This window comes from Setaria italica, chromosome I, assembly GCF_000263155.2.
Source record: "Setaria italica strain Yugu1 chromosome I, Setaria_italica_v2.0, whole genome shotgun sequence".
NCBI classification, from domain to species: domain Eukaryota; kingdom Viridiplantae; phylum Streptophyta; class Magnoliopsida; order Poales; family Poaceae; genus Setaria; species Setaria italica.
Window position 1 is genome coordinate 9207496 of NC_028450.1, and position 21511 is coordinate 9229006.

Sequence of the window (21511 nt, forward strand, 5' to 3'; positions counted from 1 at the left end):
ACACATCAGCAGCGAGTTACGTGTGTCTCCAATCAGCAGCTAGCATTGATGCTCAACAACTTAGTCACTCTCAGTAATCCTTCCATTTGCCTTGTATGCATGCACCGTGAATGGACAATCATTTCGCACACATCGGACATCATACACCTTCAGGCTACTCTTTTCCACCGTGAACTGACGCTGCAAACACAAAGTGGACCACCTCTTAATAGCCACCTTCACTTTATCCCCACTTTGATACACAGCCCCCACGCATACCTCATTCTCCCTGTACTCCTAAGGAATATTTTCACCCACATTGACCTGTAGGGCAGAATGGTCATAATTTGACCAATTTTGCGGTACAGGATAATCATCTTCCTCATCCGACGAGTGCTCCTCCATGGCACCATTGGCCTCCCCTCCTTCCATCTCCAGCTGCCCTACTAACTCAGGAAATTCTTCCCCCTCATCAGCCGACATTTGGTTCCCGAGGTGCTACATCATGTTCTGCATCTCCACCTTTTTGTTCTTCGTCATCAAATTCTTCGTTTCCACCCGCAGTACTCTGCACATCTTCTTCCGCTTCAACTTCATCTCCTCCAAGTGGATCTTCAGTATGAGTGCTAGGTCCACCCTTCATGAAAAATTGGACATACCATATGATTGGTAAACCTCTTCTTGTGAAACCATCTATGTAAGCTCGATAGTTAGGAGTTCCTTCAAGCGAAACCAACTTCCAAAAGTTTATGTCCAGCCGTCTTTGCACTACAACCCTCACAGACACATCCGCTTGATCTCTGTCAACATCTAAGTCCCTACAGAGCCACTCGCATATGCCCCCCAAGTTCTCTCTCTTGCTCTTGGAACACACTTGGTGAAACAGGGGAATCCACTCAAATCTACCCCTTCTGCACCATATCTACCATCCCCCGGCCCATAGTACACTTGAATATTGACACTATCCGACATGCCTAGCAACATACATGAAACGGGCAGTCCAAATTATTCTTAGCACTATACATAAGTTAACTACAATAACAACCTCAATTGAATAAACAAACAACTATGTAACACTAAACCGAGCTTACTAACTAACTTTATCATAGACATGAACCACAACAAATAAATCTAATAATGTTACCGAAAAACTATATTGTAATACCTAACCAAAAAATTATAATTTACTCACTACATTTATTACAGTGATTTACCAGAACAAACAAATCTAATATTGTTATCGAAAAACTCTATTCGAATACCTAACCAAAAAATCAGAATTTAATAACTCATTTATTCTAGCCATTTACCATAACAACTAAATCTAATAATGCTGACTCTATATTGCTGTATAAGCTAAATCAGTTATACTAACTAAGCAACTTTTTTCTATCTAAAAACAGCTAAAAGTTTCTAAGTCTAGATCTACATCCACTATTACTTCTAAGTCTAGATCTACTAATATTTTTAAATCTCAGATCCACTAATATTTCTAAATCTAAATTTAAACTAAACTATACTATAGTATACTATACTAAATTACGAGATTAAAAAAAATTACCTGAGAAAGACGGAAGAAACTCCTTCCCTCTTCCCCCTCCTCCTCCTTTCTTTCCTTTTTTTTCTTCCCTCCTCTCATCTCTCTTTTTTTTCTTTCCCTCTTTTCCTCTTTCTCTTCCCTCTTCCTTCTCTGGCTTGTTGCGGGCACGCACTAGTGCGGGGAGAGGGGAGGGGCGCGGGCAGGTTATAAAGGGGCGACTATCGCCGGCCCAAGCGGCGGAAGGGCCTTACCGCAGCCTGGGGCGATGGTAGCGCCTCGACTCACGCGCCTGCAGTTACGCCGGCTGGAGACCCTTGGTGGGGGGGCCTTACCACCGGCTGAGGCGACAGCAATAGCTCGGATCTGCAATTTTTCCATCCGACTATATATTTCTGCAAAATTGAAAAAAAAAATATAAAAATAAAAAAAAACCTGGGTCGAAGACGCGAGTACTAGGGAGCCTAGGTGACTGGAACGACGAAGCTGAGCTCCAGCTTCATCAGCGATGTGTCGAGGCCCGACTCCAGCTTTACCAGCAGCTTCAACCGGTGTCCTGACACCGCGCTCCTCCTCACTCTCCTCCCGCTCCACCCGCGCCTCGTCGCTCCGCTGCTCGCCACGTCCCCGCACCTCCTCCCCGCCTGCTTCCCGGACTCCCTCCCCATCTCCCCTCGCCTCCTCCTCCTCAGTGCTCGCGCCTTCGCCATGAGCACCAAGGATCTCCCCAACAATTCCAGTTCGGGGAATTTCGCTTCCACCGCCAAGAATCTTGGCAGGGGTGAGTCTGCTAATGGCCATGATGATAATGATCCTGCTGTGGCTGGGGGTCGCATGCTCGAGGATGTGGAGCAGGGAGGCCAAAGTATTGATAATCTTGATCAAATGCGCTTGCCGGGATCGGTTACGCCCTGGCGTCTGCTGATGAGGTGCAATTCAGAAGGATTCCTGTGTCCTTGCTTAGGATTTGTGGGAGGATTGGGAGCCTGGCTGTTGGTGTTCGGGTGCTTAAGCTGGTGGAATGGATGGTAATTGGGTTTGTCGAGTCGAGGAAGATGTGGAAGGTTCAGGTGCTCTTTGAGATGATTTTGGCGGAGAAGTGTGAGACTGAGGGTTATGTGCTGTTTCCAGTAGTGATGGAAGCCTGTGGTGGGTTGCGGGCACTGAGAGTTGCTTCGGCAAGGTACCGGCTGGACTTTGATCCATGGTTGAAAGAGGCGCCTGAGCGGACAATTCGGTTTGCAGCTGAGAGGGTTGTTTTAGAAGGGAGGCGTGCCGATGATCAGCGTATCCTTGTTCAGTGTATCGCATTGGGCTTGGCACAGTGTAAGCAGATCATGTTTCATGAGTCAGTGTTACAGTGTATCTATTGAAATAATGGGCCTAGCCCATAGTAATTTCATAATTCCAAATAAATCTCAAAGGCCCATGTGGGCAAGAGGTGGAGTGGTGCAAGTCTTTAGTCTCACATTGCTAGTGGAGGGGAGGGATGACCAACTTAAATATGGAAGTTGTCTCCACTCCTCCAAGCTATGTGTGTGGGGAGAGAAGGAGAGCTCCACACACGCGCGCTCGCTCGCCACGCCTCACCGGGCCGGGCGGGGCGGGGCGGGGCGAAGTGCGCGGGCGCGCGGCACCTGCGTGAATGGTCCGTCGAAATCCGGCCACTCACCTTGCAAGGGCGCGGCTTCCTTTTGCTGTTTTATTTTTTGGTTACTTGGTCCTTAAGTCAGTGAGATATATGGAATCCTAATCGGTTTATATCACGATCGCGATGTGAGAGTCGTGGGCTCTCCTATATATGCGACCTACCATCCTCTACCAAAAACATATCTATTCGAGCTAGGGTTTTTGCCTCCTCTCGCTGCTGCGCTGCCACCGTAGTCTGCTCCATCTTGATTGTCGGTGTGCACCGGCAAATGGGAGAGCAGGTCTCTGGAACCGTCGTCTTCAGCGATCCTGCATCGGGAGAGGGCGAATAAGGTTTTTGGGAAGCGCTCTACGCGACTACTCGATCGCTTCCTCCGCTTCGTCAAGTTCTTCATCACCTCCTTCACCATGGCTCGTCTACCTCTTCGTCACTCAAGCGTCACTCGCCGTCACGAACAACGTCAGGCTACTGATCGTCGTCGCCTGCTGTACCCGGTAGTCGTCCAGGAGCCGGTCTTCATCAAGAAAGAAATGTACGATCTCTTATCTCAAATTATGTCTTCCATACTAGCTATTATGATATGTTGCAGTCTGATAGCACTGGATAGTATGGTAGAATATGTGATTCTATTTGCAATGATAGACTTGTCTAGATCTTGCGTAGACATGTCTAGTTTAATCTGCTATCTGTTCATCGTATTCATGATTTATTTCTGGATTAAATTAAAACTAAAAGTGCTTATATATCCAACAATACAAAAACCTTATCGTAGGCACTTTAGTTTTATGACTGGATTTCTTGATGCATTGAGGCCAGCACTGTTTGCTGGCGTGCACTTCAAGAGGTGGCAGGTGAAAGCCACGCTGTGGCTTACTGCCATGAAGGTGTTCTGGGTGTCCAATGGCAAGCCGGAAGGGGTTCTCGCTCCTGAAAAGGAGAAAGAATATTCGGAAGCCAAAACAATCTTCTTGGGCACTGTGATTGGTGCACTTGCAGAACATCTTCACGATGTGTACCTCCATCACAGTCGCAAAGGAGTTGTGGGATGATCTGACTGCCAACTACAGTGGCTCAGATACTGGCACTGAACTGTACATCATTGAGCAGTATCATAACTACAAGATGGTTGATGGAAAATCTGTAGTCGCTCAAGCTCATGAATTATAGTGCATGGTGAAGGAACTCGATCTGCTAAAGATTGTCGTTTCCGATAAGTTTGTGGCTGGGGGCATTATTGCCAAGCTACCTCCATCCTGGAGGGACTTCGCCACTTCTCTCAAACACAAAAGGACAGCAATTTCTGTTTCAGACTTGATTGCATCTCTTGATGTTGAGGAGAAAGCTCGGGCTAAAGATGGACGATCTAAAGCTGTTGAGGGTCAGACCAGTGCCAATATGGTGCACCAATCACATCAAAATGGCAATGGTGGCAAGGGCAAGGGCAAGAACAATAAGCCTAAGCAGTCCACTACCTTCAAGAAGAAGAAGAACAAGGAGAACGAGGGATGCTTCGTGTGCGGTTCTACTGACCATTGGGCAAAGAACTGCCAAAACCGCAAAGGAAGAAAACCTCCACAGCAGAAGTCTGTGAGCATGGTGACCAGCGCTGGAGATGGAAATAGTGGGTATGGTAATTTACCTTCTGTTTTTTCAGTGTTTCAATCTACTAATACTTGGTGGCTTGATACTGGTGCTAATGTTCATGTGTGTGCTGATGCCTCCTTATTTTCATCTTACCAGGTCGCTCGGGATTCCTCCGTCCTAATGGGGAATGGGTCACATGCTTCTGTTCATGGTGTTGGTACGGTAGATCTGAAGTTTACTTCGGGAAAAATTGTGCAGCTGGAGAACGTGCAGCATGTCCTTTCTATCAGGAAGAATCTAGTTAGTGGCTCCCTTTTGTGTAGGGATGGTTTTAAGGTAGTGCTTGAGTCTAATAAAATTATTGTGTCTAAGAGTGGACAATTTATTGGTAAAGGCTATGAAAGCGGAGGCTTGTTCTGCTTTTTCCTTTCAGATTATTGCAATAAGTCTGCGAACTATATTTGTGATGGTATTAATGAGAGTGATGCTAGTGTTTGGCATTCACGTTTATGTCATCTGAATTTTGGTTCTATGTCTCGACTTTCCATCCTGTGTTTAATTCCGAATTTTTCCATTGTCAAAGGTTCTAAGTGCCATAGTTTTGTGCAATCTAAGCAACCTCGAAAACCTCACAAGGTGGCCGAGGAGAGACACTTGGCACCACTTGAACTAATTCATTCTGATATATGCGAGATGAATGGTTTGTTGACCAAAGGTGGAAAAAGATATTGCATGACTTTGATAGATGATGCGTCTAGATATTGCTATGTATATTTATTGAAAATGAAAGATGAGGCTCTTAACTACTTTAAAATCTATAAGGCTGAAGTTGAGAATCAACTTGAGAAAAAGATTAAGAGAATTAGGTTTGATCGTGGTGGCGAGTATTTCTCTAATGACTTCGACTTGTTCTGTGAAAAACATGGTTTTATACATGAGAGGACGCCTCCCTATTCGCTTCAATCAAATGGGGTTGCCGAAAGAAAGAATCGCACTTTGACTGACTTGGTGAATGCCATGTTAGACACCAGTGGATTATCTAAGGCATGGTGGGGGAGGCTGTATTGACTTCATGTCATGTCCTGAATAAAGTACCCATGAAGAATAAGGAGAAAACTCCCTATGAAGAATGGATTGGAAGAAAACCATCACTTTCATACTTACACACTTGGGGTTGCTTGGCCAAAGTTAGTGTGCCAATCAACAAGAAACGTAAGTTGGGACCTAAAACTGTGGATTGTATCTTTTTGGGATATGCCCATCATAGCATAGCCTATAGATTTTTAGTTGTTAAATCAGAGGTACCTGATGTTCATGTTAATTCCTTGATGGAGTCTCGTGATGTTACTTTCTTTGAGAATATATTTCCTATGAAACATTTGCATAGTATGTCTAGACTATCTTCTGATGTGATTGCTGAGACAACTCCTGAACCTGTTGTGCTTTCTGATATGCTGAATGAACACTTGAGCCAGTTTATGAGGAGGTTAACAGTGAAGCTCCTAAGAGGAGCAAGAGACAAAGAACTACAAAGTCCTTTGGTGATGATTTCACTGTTTATCTCATAGACGATACTCCTAAGACTATTTCAGAGGCATTTGCATCTCCAGATGCAGATGATTGGAAAGAAGCTATCCATAGTGAGATGGACTCTATTCTTTCTAATGGAACTTGCGAGGTTGTTGATCGACCGTATGGTTGTAAACCTGTGGGTTGCAAGTGGGTGTTTAAAAAGAAGCTTAGGCCTGATGGTACTATTGATAAGTACAAGGCTCGACTTGTGGCTAAGGGTTATACCCAGAAAGAAGGTGAAGATTTCTTTGACACTTACTCACCTGTTGCGAGATTGACCAGTATTCGAGTATTACTTTCCCTTGCTGCCTCACATGGTTTCTCATCCATCAGATGGATGTTAAGACAGCTTTCCTTAATGGAGAGTTGGATGAGGAAATTTATATGAATCAGCCTGATGGGTTTGTAATAAAGGGTCAAGAGAACAAGGTGTGTAAATTGCTGAAATCTTTGTATGGCTTGAAACAAGCACCTAAGCAGTGGCATGAGAAATTTGATACTACACTCATATCAGCAGGCTTTTCAGTCAATGAGTCTGATAGATGTGTGTACTACTGCTATGGTAGGGGTGAGGGAGTTATATTGTGCTTGTATGTCGATGACATACTGATCTTTGGTACGAATCTTGACGTGATTAAAGAGGTCAAGTCATTTTTGTGCCAAAGTTTTGACATGAAATATCTGGGAGAGGCTGATGTAATTTTGAATATCAAGTTGATCAAAGGAGAGAATGGGATTACTCTCACGCAATATCATTATGTGGAAAAGGTCTTGAGCCGGTTTGGCTTCAAGGACAGTAAGCCTTCACCCACAACTTATGATCCGAGCTTGATACTTCAGAAAAATAAGAGAACTGGTAGAGACCAATTAAGATACTCTCAGATTATGGAATCACTTATGTATTTAGCCAGTGCTACTAGGCTTGACATCTCATATGCTGTTTGCAAACTGAGCCGGTTTACCTCTAATCCGGGAGATGATCATTGGCGTGCGCTTAAGCGAGTCATGCGCTATTTAGTTGGTACTATGGATTACGGAATTCACTACTCTGAGTATCCTGCAGTACTGGAAGGCTATAGTGATTCAAATTGGATATCTGATGCTGATGAACTGTATGCCATAAGTGGATACGTCTTTACTCTTGGGTTACGTGAACTCTTGATGGACTTGCCTATTGTCGAGAAACCTATGCCGGCAATACTTATGAATTGCGACAATCAAACGGTGATAGTCAAAGTGAACAATTCTAAGGACAATATGAAGTTATCAAGACACGTTAAGAGACGTCTGAAATCTGTCAGGAAAATGAGAAACTCCGGAGTAATATCAGTGGATTACATCTCAACTGATAAGAACTTGGCAGATCAGTTCACTAAGGGGTTGTCACGTAATGTGATAGATAGTGCATCAAAGGAGATGGGTATGAGACCCATATGAGCTACACCATGGTGGTAACCCAACCTATGTGATCGGAGATCCCGTGAAGTAGGATCTGGGAAGAACAAGCCATTGGATAGCATGAGAGTATCCTACTAACCCACTCCAGAAATGATGCAACACTCTCAAACCACTACATGGCAGGCTGGCTACTGCCTTAATATATTTTGTTGGCTTTAATTAGCAAAGATGTTGCCCTGCAGAACATCTTGGAAAAATATACCTATATGAGCTCGACTGTTGTAAGGTCGCAGTCTGTGAGACTTGGGTGATCTCTATTAAGCTCATGAAGAGACCAGGGAGTACGACATATATGCCCCACCCGTGGGGTAGGCTACAGGCAGCCAGGTACTAGTCCCAACTTTGAGTGAAACTTGTCTGCACAAAACTTGCAATTCAAGGCTTAGTCCATTGTTCAAGTTGTGGATGAATGTAGCTTCAAACTCTAGGCGAGAGTTCAACTTAACAGTCCTCGCTGAAACACTAGTATATAAACAGAAGTGAGAAATAGGCAAAATCTCTGATGGGCATTTGAGATCTGGTGGGGGATTGTTGAAATAATGGGCCTAGCCCATAGTAATTTCAGAATTCCAAATAAATATCAAAGGCCCATGTGGGCAAGAGGTGGAGTGGTGCAAGTCTTTAGTCCCACATTGCTAGTGGAGGGGAGGGATGACCAACTTAAATATGGAAGTTGTCTCCACTCCTCCAAGCTATGTGTGTGGGGAGAGAAGGAGAGCTCCACACGCGCGCTCTCGCTCGCCACGCCTCACCGGGCGGGGCAAAGGGTACGGGCACGCGGCACCTGCGTGAATGGTCCGCCGAAATCCGGCCCCTCACCTTGCAGGGGCGCGGCTTCCTTTTACCATTTTATTTTTTGGTTACTTGGTCCTTAAGTCAGCAAGATATATGGAATCCTAATCGGTTTAGATCACGATCGCGACGTGAGAATCGTGGGCTCTCCTATATATGCGACCTACCGGCCTCTACCAAAAACATATGTATTCGAGCTAGGGTTTTTGCCTCCTCTCGCTGCTACGCCGCCACCCTAGTCTACTCCATCCCGATTGTCGGCGTGCACCGGCAATTGGGAGAGCAGGTCTCCGGAACCGTCGTCTTCAGCGATCCTGCACCGGGATAGGGCGAATAAGATTTTTGGGAAGCGCTCTGCGCAACTTCTCGATCGCTTCCTCCGCTTCGTCAAGTTCTTCATCGACTCCTTCACCACGGCTCGTCTACCTCTTCGTTACTCGGGCGTCACTCGTCGTCACGAACAACGTCAGGCTGCTGATCGTCGTCGCCTGTTGTACCTGGTAGTCGTCCAGGAGCCGGACTTCATCAACAAAAAATGTATGATCTCTTATCTCAAATTATATCTTCCATACTAGCTATTATGATCTGTTGCAGTCTGATAGCACTGGATAGTATGGTAGAATATATGATTCTATTTGCAATGATAGACTTGTCTAGATCTTGCGTAGACATGTCTAGTTTAATCTGCTATCTGTTCATCGTATTCATGATTTATTTATGGATTAAATTAAAACTAAAAGTGCTTATATATCCAACAGTATCTGTATGGGATTACTAAAGGAGCTCCTCCCTTTGCCGGATATGCTCAGGATTTCAGTTGAAATTGCAGAAGGGAAATCAGCTGAATTTGTCAAGGCTCAGGTCAACCAACACCTCGATAGTGTTCTTATCAAGGAGGCAGACCCGGTAACTGGGGTTCTTTGCAACCAGTATTCATGTGCCAATGACAAGGCTAAAAATTTTGTTGAAACTTGTGTGTGGGAGTATGCACAGGAGATTTATTGTCATCTTCGTGCAGCACTGTTGCTGCACCGGGGGAAGCAGGATGACTTGATTACGGAGATTGACAAGATTGCTGAGGCCTCATTTCTTATGGTTGTAGTCTTTGCAGCTGAGGTCACCAAACACCGGCTAAATGCTAAGTCCTCAGAGAGCTTCCAACCTGAGGTTGCTGCTAGAATCTTGGTGGCATTCTCTTCTGTGGAACATCTTAGGCGACTGCGTCTTCCTGAGTACACTGAGGCAGTCCGGCGTGCTGTACTTGTCAATCAAGAGAATGCAGCAGCTATTGCTTTGTTCATTGAGTCAATGCCTTCATATGCTGAATTGACAAACCAACCAGGTTATTTCAATGACACTTATCTTGTTATTACTAGGATATGCTAGCAATTGTTAATTTAGAGTTGTGTTTGGTTTTTATAGATTTACCAAGCTTGGCTGGAACAAAATATATTTGGCACAGAGATGAGGTTCAGACATCACGCATACTGTTTTACCTGCGGGTTGTGCCAACTTGTGTTGGACTCATTCCAGCTCATATGATTCGGGATAAAGTGGCTTCAATCATGTTCTTGTATCCTTTTTATATTCCATTGTATTGTATTGTCTTCTTATTTGTTTTTTTACCTTGTTTACCAAGATTTTCAGCGTAGAAAAATGTGCTCCTTAGCACAAACAAGATACCTACAGCATCCAAATGAGAAAGTTACAAGTGCTTCACATTCTGTGATGGTATCTTTCCTATCATCTGGCAGTGGCACTGATCAGGATGATCGAACAGCTTTGAAAGAGCAACTTATCTTTTACTACATCAAGAGATCTCTGGAGGTAGTTCATTCAGCATCTTTTTCTATATTTGATTTCTGACTGAAGGATGACTTAGTTCCTCACTTTCTTCCTTGGTAGGCTTATCCTGGGGTAACCCCATTTGACGGATTAGCATCAGGAGTTGCAGCACTTGTTCGACATCTTCCTGCAGGGAGCCCTGCCATTCTTTTCTGTATCCATAGCCTTGTTGTCAAGGCTAAGGATCTTTGTGATACTGCAATGATTCAGGACAAATCTTTATGGAGATCATGGGAAGAGAGCACAGAACCTTGTAAGAAAACATTGGATCTGTTGCTGAGACTAATCTTCCTTGTGGATATTCAGGTTAGATTGTATGGCCATTTCTTCCCCTTCATTTGTAGAGCAATAGATTTCTGTAAGACTGATAGTTGTTGCATTCAGGGTATGCTTTGTCAGTTTGCAGAATATTAGTACAAAAGAAATATAAGCAACTTTTTCTCCAACAGTATTCCAGACTAAAGTAGCTAGGAGAACTGTCGAATATTTCTCATGTGCTGGCTCAATTGTTATGAAGATGGAGACTATCTTGGCTTGTTTTCTAATGACGCTCAAAACGAGATGTTCTATGTTAACTCAGATTTCCTTCTCTTTGCAGTCATTCCCTTATCTGCTGAAGGAGCTGGCTGAATTCGTGACTCTGCTACCAAAGGAAGCCCAGGATGTGCTCCTCGATGATATGCACGCCCATGTCGCGGAGTCTGATGATGTCACTAGGAAGCCGGTGCTTGTGTCGTGGCTGCAGTCCCTCTCCTACATCAGCTCGCAGTCGAGTCGTAGCGAGTCTCGTAGCAAGGCCACAAGTGCTTCATCTGTAGGAAGCGATGAACTGACCTTGAACAGAACTATGGCACGCCTGTGATATCTATTTTGTCATGCTTGTAGATTTGCAGTACATAGTAACGAAAATCGGGTGCGTGTTGCAAGTACATAATTGAGTAAATTGTATCTTTCGCTTTGTCCTGTTCCAAATTGCAGTTGCCTTTGGGAAAACAGCATGCTATGTTTGTGGGCTCTGTTGGTTCGGAGAACCATTTCACGAAATCCATGTCGTGGTGAATTCAAACAGACCTCGATTTCATTTCACCTGTTAATGCCATCTGGAATGGGTCTTGATACTATCTAGTAAAAATTACTATTCGTTTTGACTTTTCTAGATGCATAGCCTTTAATATGAAGCTAGATATATATTAGCAAAAATTATGCATCTAAGAAAAATAAAATGAATAATAATTTAGGACGGAGAGAGCTGTGGCGGAACCATTCAAATTAACCTGACTAAAATGCACTTACATCGCCTGACACGCGATCATGCACTTTAACCAAGCCAACTTGGTCGTCCGTCGGATTACATCTGATAAACCACTTACTCAGGATCGAGAAGCATTGCTCACACGAAGGTGAGTGGCATAGAGATTACAACATTCCCACCACTTAAGATAGTTCAACAATTTATTACATCAGAATTTTTGAAATCCAAACAAGTTTGCAAGGTTGTAAACAACGAAGAGTAAAACAAGCGGAAGCTAAACGTCGATACACGATATCATAATGAAGCCGATCATGACATCAATGACCCCTGCCCTCGCCGTCCAAGGAGGGATCCCACTCGATTGTCCAACCCGAAGGGAGCTGGGCAGGCCAAGTGGTGCCAGCAGCCAAACTATCAACATTACCTGAAAAGTTATGCCACAAGCAAGGTTGAGCAACTAATAAAGGCTGACCTGACAGGTGATAACTATTTCACCAACTCCTAGACATGCAAAGCTTTTTTGGCTGTAGTTTTTTTTTGCCAAAAGCGTCTAAAGTTGATCCTTACTTTCAGTATTTTAGCTTAAGTTCTAAGTTCATTAACCAGTCTAGATTAGCAACTTATACTAGCATTGTTTCCAAACAATTAAATACCAAACATCAAGATTAATATCATCATATATTCCATCTTTACTCAGTGCAGAATAGCGATCAAACAGTCCCAAACTGTGAGAGACAGACGAATCGATTCGAATTTATTAACCATGCATAGCGAACCTAATCTCACGACATCCGCGCACCACGAAGGGTCGCTTCACTTGTCAATCGTCCCCATCGATCCCCATGCACGTGTCAGGGCCAAAATTTCTTTGGCATGCAATGCTCCATAGTTCCGGCCTCTTGCTGTACTGTGACCGCACTTGTACCCACATGATGTACCATGGGAACGACGTTCCAAGGATAGTAGGAGTATAAGCCACGTCCCAGTTCAATCAGTACTAAGCTTTCCCATCCCATACTAGGTATGAGATTAGTACTTTCAAATACTTGATCACAAACGCCGACACGTTTCAACCTTAGCAAAATCATTACTAGACAGACGGAGCAAACCACCACATTGGATTTACCTTTTTAGTATTTTTCTTCGATTTACTATGATTTAAAGGACCTAAGCAAGAAATAAAACTATAGGGTATTATTTCCAACAGTAACATGGGTAAGATTATTTTTGTATGAAACTAGACAGTTCACTGAGTCCAACAAAAATGGTTTGGTATTTTTCTGATTTTTGTACGATTTATGGTGCAATTACAAAGTTTATCCTATTTTCTGCCAATTTAAAACAATTAACCGCGGTAGACTTGCAAGCTAACCCTCGCGTCTAAGGTTAAAATACGCATGGGTCCCTGATTCTTGCATGCAGGCCCCTGGAAAAAGGAGAACGACGCAGGGAGGCCCTTGCGGCGATCGGTGGCGATCTTCGCCCGAATCCGGCGATGCGAGGCTCGAGCCAGGGCAACAAGCTACCGGGGAGAAGTGTGGGCTCACCTAGGGTCGATTGGCGGCGGTTAGGGCGTCGGAGAGGGCTTGGTGAAGATGGAATGCCGTGGGGACGAGGAGCGGGCCGCGGCAGCTGTCCTCAAGGTGTTCCGGCACCGGTTGCACTCCGGGAGGGCAACGGGCAGCTCGGGGACGTGCGCGGTGGGGCGGCAGAGCGAGCGGTGGTGTCAGCGAGGTGCGGGGTGGCGCGGAGGTGGGGGCTCCACGGAAGACCCAAGTGGCGGCACTAGAAAAACAGGGAGCGGCGGCGCTAGAAGCAGCGGAGGGCGGCGTAGGCGGCGCCATTAATCCTTTTATAGGGCCAGGGGGAGCGGCGGGTCGAGGCGAGGCTCTGAATGTAAGCAGATAAGATCAGAGGGCGTTGTGGGCTGCGGGTCGGAGGTCCATTGGTAGCGGCGCCATTGGCTGGGGTGCGGAGACCACAAGACATGATCTCCAGGTCATTGGCCTTGGGGGATTTGGGGCGTGCAGGAGCAGCTTTGCCGCGGTCGTGGGTTGGCGGAGCAAGGCGCTTGTGCGGTCGCTGTTCGGGCGTCGATAGGCGGTTGGAGCTTGGCCGGTCCGAGGCGGTGGCATAGCATTGTCCGGCAGGTGGAGCTTGCTCAGGACGGGGCAAAGGAGACGCGTGACGCTAGGGAGCAGGATAAGCGTGCTCGCCTACTAGGCAACCGGGCACGCAAGTTGTCTTGTTGCGTCTGCCGGTTGGGCGACGACGAGCTCACCGATGGACGGCAGCCACGCAGCGGGCAGCGCACGGGTGAATGTGCAGGCGCGCTCCGGGCGCGCGATGGGTGGGGTGCTCCTCGGGGCAATCAAAAAGGGCTGGTTTTGAAGCCTTTTTCTCTAAACTTTTTAAAAGAACTCATGAAACTCCAAAAGTAAAACTTGTAGACCTAACATCCATCTCCAAACTTTACAAAAGGAGTTTTCTTGAAATCGAGATGGATTTGAAACTACAGAGTTGCAAAGTTCGGCAGAACACCGGCCTCCCGGGACTTGGACAAAACTCGGTTTTGCTGCTTTTCACCATTTTGGCCAACTTTGGCTCAGATTTTGAGTAGCTTCCTAACTGAACCAGGCCATGATGTAATTGAAGGAAATGTTCTTCGACCTTAGGTCTCCAACTTCTATTAGGGACTTTTCTTGAGTTCAGTTCAGCTTTTAGGAGGAACAGGCTCACCAAGATGCGCGCTCTTGACGTTTTCCAGACTTGCGCGATGGAATGTAAATAGGCTGACTGTTTTACACAATTTTGACCAAGTTTTTTAGCAGGTTAGGTTGTGATTTGAACCTGGGTCAGTGTAACAAAGTTGGAAAACACTAAAGTAACTACAACTTCTATTAAAGGTCTGACTTGAGATTAGATATAGAATAGTGAGATAACAGGTGGCAAAGTTGAGGAAAAACATGAATTCCAGGACTAGTCATTTACATGATTTTGATGTACTCCTGATTTGATTCTTTTTTTTACCTTCTCCCACTCCAAATCAGCCAAAGTGTAATAATAAAAGTTGTGTTAAATTAAAATTTTTACAACTCCTATTTGGGCAAAATTTTAAGTTTCTATACAAAAACTCAAGTTTCCTATTTAACTCTAAAAAGAGCTTTTTAGGGGTAATTTGGACATTTTACCTCCTCTAGTGACTAATGACTTGCTTAAGTTTAACTATACCTAATTAAGGTAGAGTTGTTACAGGAGTACCATTTAAAAAAAAGCAATGAGGATGGACTATCAAGATGAGGTCCTCCTCCGATCCAAGCATAATCCATTTACTGTTACCGGTACCCAACACAAATTTCACAGTTAAAGAACAAATGCATTATTGACATTCTGTTCCAATAAGTATGCACTATAAATACACTGCCGGTTCTTAGCATTCCATCGGCTTTACTGTTATATACTTCTCATCTGTCACAAGTTTACCTTCGATAAATCAAGCAAGAGAAGCTTATTTCAACATGCTTTTATGGAACATGAATACATCAAAGGCGTGAAAGGCATATATGCAGACCTGTAAGGAAACCAATCAATGGCACCGGATTCAGCACCTGTTCGGCCTTCTGGAGATGACGCCTGTCACGACACAATGTAGGCATGAGCACAAAAAGGTTCAATTTCAGTCAAGCAATGATCATCTTAGGGCAGGGTGCTCATTACTTGCCCACATCATCTTCCTCTTTTCAGCTGATGGACTCGAACCAAAGAAGAATATCTAGTTCAGCAACAGTAACGTACAGGAAAACAGAATTGAACTAGCTAGTGAACTGAACTCAACTTGCCTCATCCCTCTCAGCCGAGGAGAGCTGATGGACTTTCCCTCCTCTATGATTTAGATCAGTCGCGTGTGAATGGATGCCAAGACTTGTCAGTTCCACAGCTAGCGACACTAACCATGGGGTCCATGATCTGATTCCAAACTTTCTGATCAGAAGTACATACACAAGTGGCCTGAATATGTGAACAACCTCTCCTAAAACAAATAAGCGCCCAGTACCCCCTTTAGCAGACCAAATACTTGCCAAAGTTGGCTTCTCAACCACCATCACAGCATCAATATATAATATGCTGGAGACCTCCGATCCTCATTTTCCATCACGTGTGAAGTTGGTGTTAGTTACTTATAGGTTCTCCTTTCGTTTTCAGATCAGGTTCACGATGTAGACTGCAAGATTTTCAATGTGTTAGGTACTTATAGGTTCGTTGTCGCCAAATTTTCCTTTCGTTTTCAAATCATATTCACGATGTAGACTGCAAGATTTTAAATGTTCCTTGTATTTACACGAAAAGCCTTTGTTATATTCTATTCTCCCCATATGTATTCCCTGAGAGTTTTAACAAATTAATAACAACATTAGTCATGACAATCCGGTTACCTATTGCTGTGGTAGATAAGATGTTTAACCGCAAACATTGGGGGGGAAAATGGAGAAAAAACCCCCAGAAACAACAGGGTGCGTACGCAGCCGGTCTAGATGAACTGTTCGATCTGAAGCAAAGATAGCAACATAAAGGTTGTTGCATACACAAACGGTGTAGATGTTAGGCGTGGGAGCATACACATACGTCTTTTCCAGAAGGGGTAGGCCGCCGCTGTGGCGCTGTCGTGAACGAGAGCTATAAAAGGGTTCTCGAGCCAGCCAAAGCCCCAGCAACAGATCGAGCAGCAAGCTAGTCGCTAGAGCAGTGTGCGCCGAGTAGATATATAGCTACGCTTGCTATAGGATACTATGGCGGCGAAGGACGTGGCGCCGGCGGTGACGCTGAGCAACGGGCATCACGGCGGCGGGATGCCGGCGGCGACGAAGCTGAGCAACGGGCACAGCATGAAGACGGTGCCGGCGGTGACGCTGAGCAGCGGGCACCGGATGCCCGCGGTGGGGCTGGGCGTGTGGCGGATGGAGAAGACGGCCATGCGCGGCATCATCCACGCCGCCATCCGCAAGGGGTACCGACACTTTGACTGCGCCGGTATGCATGCGCCTGTGCTCATCGTCCGTACATGCAGGATCCAACAGTCAATGTGCGTGCTTATATATAGGTTATTGATGCAAGCAGGTCATTGATCGCCTTAGCAAGAATAGCACGGTCGTTCTACACTACTAGGTATTAAGGTATCAGTACTTGTTCGTAGGGTGCATATCTCCTGAAAATACATCCGAGATTAATCCGTCGAGATAGGGGTTCTTTTATCACGTGTTCCTCAATCGGGATATAAGACCCCCTTTTAGTCCCGGTTTGTAAAACCAACCGGGACTAACGGGGCTATCACGCCAGGCGTTGGACAGACCCTTTTAGTCCCGGTTGGTGTTACAAATCGGGACTAAAGGTCGTCTCTTTAGTCACGGTTTGTAAAACAAACGGGGACTAAAGAGCATGCATACAGCGCCATGCAGGCGACTGCATGACGCCTATAATTTCATGCATATCACGTACTCCTTTAATTAACCTTTAGTAGTTGAGAAATTTTTTTATAATGAAATAAATCAAACTAGCTGCACGGCGCCTATTATTTCATGCATCACGTACCCCTTTAATTAACCTTTAGTAGTTGAGAGTTTTCTTTATAATGAAACTATCAATCAAATTAAACTAGTATTAAACAACAAATACTATACAATTCTTAGCGTACTATATACAAATCTAATTAGCGTACGTATTACATATATATATACAAACTAAATCAAACTATATATATCTATGATGATCTTCCCATCGAGGTGCTGGGAGCGTCCAATTTTCGTCGATCGTAATGAAAGTCTCCTTGTGGATTTACCACCTCGTCTACCAGGAATCCAATGAGACATTCACATATTGCCGCTACTCTTTCCTTCTTCAAGAGTCCCCATTGTATATTTCACATCTGTAATTTGGATACATATATGTGAATTTTACACAAAAAATTGTAGAAAATAAATAGCTATTAATAGTTTTATTTTACATACTTTAAATTCGTGCTCCGTAGCCTTGATGGTCCTGGGTCCCAATAAATTGTGCATATGCTCACAGACATAGTAGCCACATAGATTATCATTCCCAGGTTCCTATCTTAAGCACTTTAGTGGGGAAAAATAATTAAGTTATTAAATATTCACGCTATAGAATATACAAAATGTGCAGACTTCATACATACCGGGAAGTCTGTTCTCCATGTAAGTTTTTCTTTGAATTGACCTGATCTGTCTGCCCTGATGAATTCTCTCCATGCTCTGCGGATTAAAATAATGAATGATATAGTGTTAGGTGAAAATTTAGGAAATAAAATTTTGTATAGAGATAGAAGTCCAGAATTATTACATGTATAAATACAAATCCTCTACATGCTTAACAACAAACAAACTCATTTTTCTCCCTCTCTAAAGTATAAAACAAAGCTTAACAACAATAAATGAACGGAGCATAAAGTAGCTAACCTTCATAACACTTTGGATGAGTGAAATTCCCACGGAAATGAGAAAAAAATTTCAGCAGCACCTCCCCTAGGCTTGCTTCAGTGCCATGGAGAGGATGAGCTTCTCTGTCTTTGTGGAGTGGAGTGGCTCGGGCTGGAGGAGTGGAGGAGGAAGGCTCTTGTAGATAAGATTTTATCCCGGTTGGTAAATTCAACCGGGATAAAAGATTAGAGCTTTTGTCCCGGTTAGTGTTTACTCTCGGTTGGTAACGCCAACCAGGACAAAAGATCCAACCTTTTATCCCGGTTGGTAAATCCAACCGGGATAAAAAGTTGGAGCTTTTATCCCGGTTGGTGGCTTTGGGGGTAAAGTGTGGCGCTGTCGGTGTCCGATAACTAGCCGTTTTAACCGAGACTAAAGGGTGGCCTGTAGTCCCGGTTACAAAAAAGAACCGAGAGTAAAGGTGCGCCTCATTCCAACCTACCGTGGCGCACCCACTTTTCTCCCGGGTTAAAATTAAACTAAATTAAAGGGGATCTAAAGTCAGTTCTCTAGTAGTGCTACTGGGTAGCCCAAGACTTCAACTCTTGAAGCGCATTGCCTGAGCATCGCGTCACCATTTCCGTAACAATAGGTTCGCAAGAAAAAAAATGTAGAAATATCTTTTTCTTTTTAATATACAAGATGACCATGTCTTGTTCTTGTTCTTCTATGCATGCGAGAAAAAAAATATGTTAAGCGTAGAACTCACACTAATTTCTAGGTAGAACAAACACTGTTATTCGTAACATTAGTCTCATGGATGCACATACAAGGTCCGATGCTGGCTTTTGCGGGTGACACGTAGCGCCAAGTGTACTTTTTCGACCGGGCCCACGGGACGGCACCTCAGCCCAGTAGCCCATGTCCTGCTCGCGCTCGCCGCGCCGCATCGCTGTGGGCAAGCAACGCACTGCAGCTGTGCACTCGCATGCTCTCCGTCCGCTCTCGTAATGCTCACCAGTCTCTGATTTTTGTTCTCACTAAAGGAACATATATGTTCTGCAGCGTATTGGACTAAGCGTGTTGGTAGGCCGTTGCTAGCTACCAAAATGTTTATCGGGTTATATTATGTGTACGTGTTGACTATGTTTTGTTTCGTGCTGTGCAGCAAAATACCAAAATGAAGCTGAAGTTGGTGATGCACTTGAAGAGGCATTCGAAACTGGGCTTGTCAAGAGGGAGGACCTTTTCATCACAACCAAGGTTATCCGGATCACTAAACCAATGCTATCTTTTCTCCTACTTTGGAAAAGGTCCACAACACTGAAAATTATGCTCACTGAACCTGTTAAAAGAGGATTTAAAGTTTACATAGCAAAGGATAAGGGTCATTCCAACTCTTGAGAAACATCCAGGAGTCGGGGACTGAATTTTACTCCAAAGTCGGTAGAAATCATTTTTTTTCTAGAATAAGGTCGGTAGAAATCATATATTGCCATTGTTAACAAAGCTGACAACTGTTGAAATCCATTACCAGTCCCTAGAGTGACATACAAATAAAATAAACCAATACTGGCTTGCACCAAACCATAATTAGCTCTCAGTGGTAACTATCGAGCATTTCAAACCTTTTGGAATTGTAATGGTGCACGTGAGATGCCATTGCCCATTGGGACTCTGGTAGACTTTCACCTTGATACCCAGATTGTAACTAGCTCATGGTGCTACGCACTCTCCATTGTACTGCAGCCTTTTTTTCCTTTTTTTTTTTTTGTTCATCTTCCTTAAACATGCGACTGAAGGGTCTTCATTTGTTATTGCTGTAGCTGTGGAACTCGGATCATGGGCATGTGATTGAAGCCTGTAAGGATAGCTTGAAGAAGTTGAAGTTAGATTATCTGGATCTCTATCTTGTTCACTTCCCAGTGGCTACAAGGCACACTGGTAATTCCTTGTGCCTTATTTAAATAATATGGAGCAAGAACATTTTGTCATTGGGAGACTCGGTCCTTTTTTGCTTTATCTGCAGAAGTAGGCTCACTTGCTAGCGTTATTGGTGAGGATGGTGTGCTAGACATTGACACCACTGTCTCACTGGAAGCAACATGGCATGCAATGGAAGATCTTGTTAATATGGGACTGGTTCGCAGCATCGGAATTAGGTGAAAAGTTTATCGATGTTACCATTTCCTACTTGTTTTTGTTGTCTTTGGAAGTTTCAAGATATTTAACCTTGATGTGTTTGGCATCTTGTGATTCATTAATGTTGAAAAGTGGCTATAATCTTAAGTTACTTGAGCTGATTCAGGTTCAGAACAACTGCGTTACATCTTGCAGCTTCTGGATCTGTTGTACATTATTTGTCATGGTACAGGAAAGTCAGCTTCACAAATCTAACTATTACAGCTATTTTCGCAGCAACTACGGTGTATTCCTCACCAGAGACTGCTTGGCCTACGCCAAGATAAAGCCTGCTGTAAACCAAATTGAGATGCACCCTTACTTCCAGCGTGATTCTCTTGTCAAATTCTGCCAGAAGCATGGCATCTGCGTCACCGCTCACACCCCCTTGGGTGGCTCCACTGCCAACGCCGAGCTGTTCGGCTCGCTCCCAGGCCTCGACGACCCTGTCGTCAAGGTTATTACTCCGAAATCTTGAATACTGAATCCTGCATTTGTGATGATGATTTGCCAACTTGCTCGCCGCAATTCCATTCCATGGCAGGAGTTGGCTGAGAAGTACGGCAAGACGCCTGCGCAGCTGGTCCTCCGGTGGGGCCTCCAGAAGAACACGGTGGTGATCCCCAAGACCTCCAAGGTGGAGAGGCTGCAGGAGAACCTGGAGGTGTTCGACTTCGACATCTCGGACGAGGACATGGAGGAGATGAAGGCCATCGACAAGAACCACCGCACCAACCAGCCTGCCAAGTTCTGGGGCATCGACGTGTATTCTTAGCTTTTCTTGCTCGCGATCTCAGATCCTGCTCTGAAAACTTGTTCCATCCCCATCTACGTACTGTCTGGAATAAAATCGATAATGCTTTCTATTTCTACATGTGAGCTCGATTTGCCGTCGGTAATTGAAAATGATCGTGACATCTGATGGCATTGTTGCATATCGTGTTATGAATTTGCAAAGCATATAAATGGTAGGTGATTGAACACTTGGTTCCCTTTGCTTATTTTTAGCACATGTCATATCGAATGTTTAGATGATAATTAGGAGTATTAAACGTAGACTATTTACAAAATCCATTACATAAGTGGAGGCTAAAGGGCGAGACGAATCTATTAAGCCTAATTAATCCATCATTAACAAATGTTTACTGTAGCAACACATTGTCAAATCATGGACTAATTAGGCTTAATAGATTCATCTCGCCGTTTAACCTCCACTTATGTAATGGGTT

The 21511-nt window shown here is 44.4% G+C and overlaps 1 protein-coding gene, 1 long non-coding RNA gene and 1 pseudogene across 3 annotated transcripts; 2 read left to right on the forward strand and 1 right to left on the reverse strand.

Annotated features, from left to right (window-relative positions):
* The first annotated feature begins 484 nt into the window (after positions 1–484).
* On the forward strand, positions 485–11486 carry LOC101781135 (annotated as a pseudogene).
* Positions 11487–15025: 3539 nt separating this feature from the next.
* LOC111256726 lies at positions 15026–15773 on the reverse strand. Of its 2 annotated transcripts, XR_002677033.1 has the most exons (3): positions 15388–15773; positions 15242–15303; positions 15026–15153 (listed from the first exon to the last, which is right to left on the reverse strand). It is a non-coding gene; the product is annotated as an uncharacterized LOC111256726 (long non-coding RNA). The 2 variants fall into 2 exon arrangements; XR_002677014.1 differs by lacking the exon at positions 15388–15773 and having other exon boundaries at positions 15242–15381.
* Positions 15774–16377: 604 nt separating this feature from the next.
* On the forward strand, positions 16378–21156 carry LOC101770053 (NADP-dependent D-sorbitol-6-phosphate dehydrogenase). Its single transcript, XM_004952001.4, has 6 exons — positions 16378–16698; positions 19270–19364; positions 19928–20045; positions 20131–20263; positions 20520–20739; positions 20827–21156. The coding sequence occupies exons 1-6, from the start codon at positions 16458–16460 to the stop codon at positions 21055–21057; spliced, it is 1038 nt and encodes a 345-aa protein (XP_004952058.1). The 5' UTR covers positions 16378–16457; the 3' UTR covers positions 21058–21156.
* Positions 21157–21511: the final 355 nt, after the last annotated feature.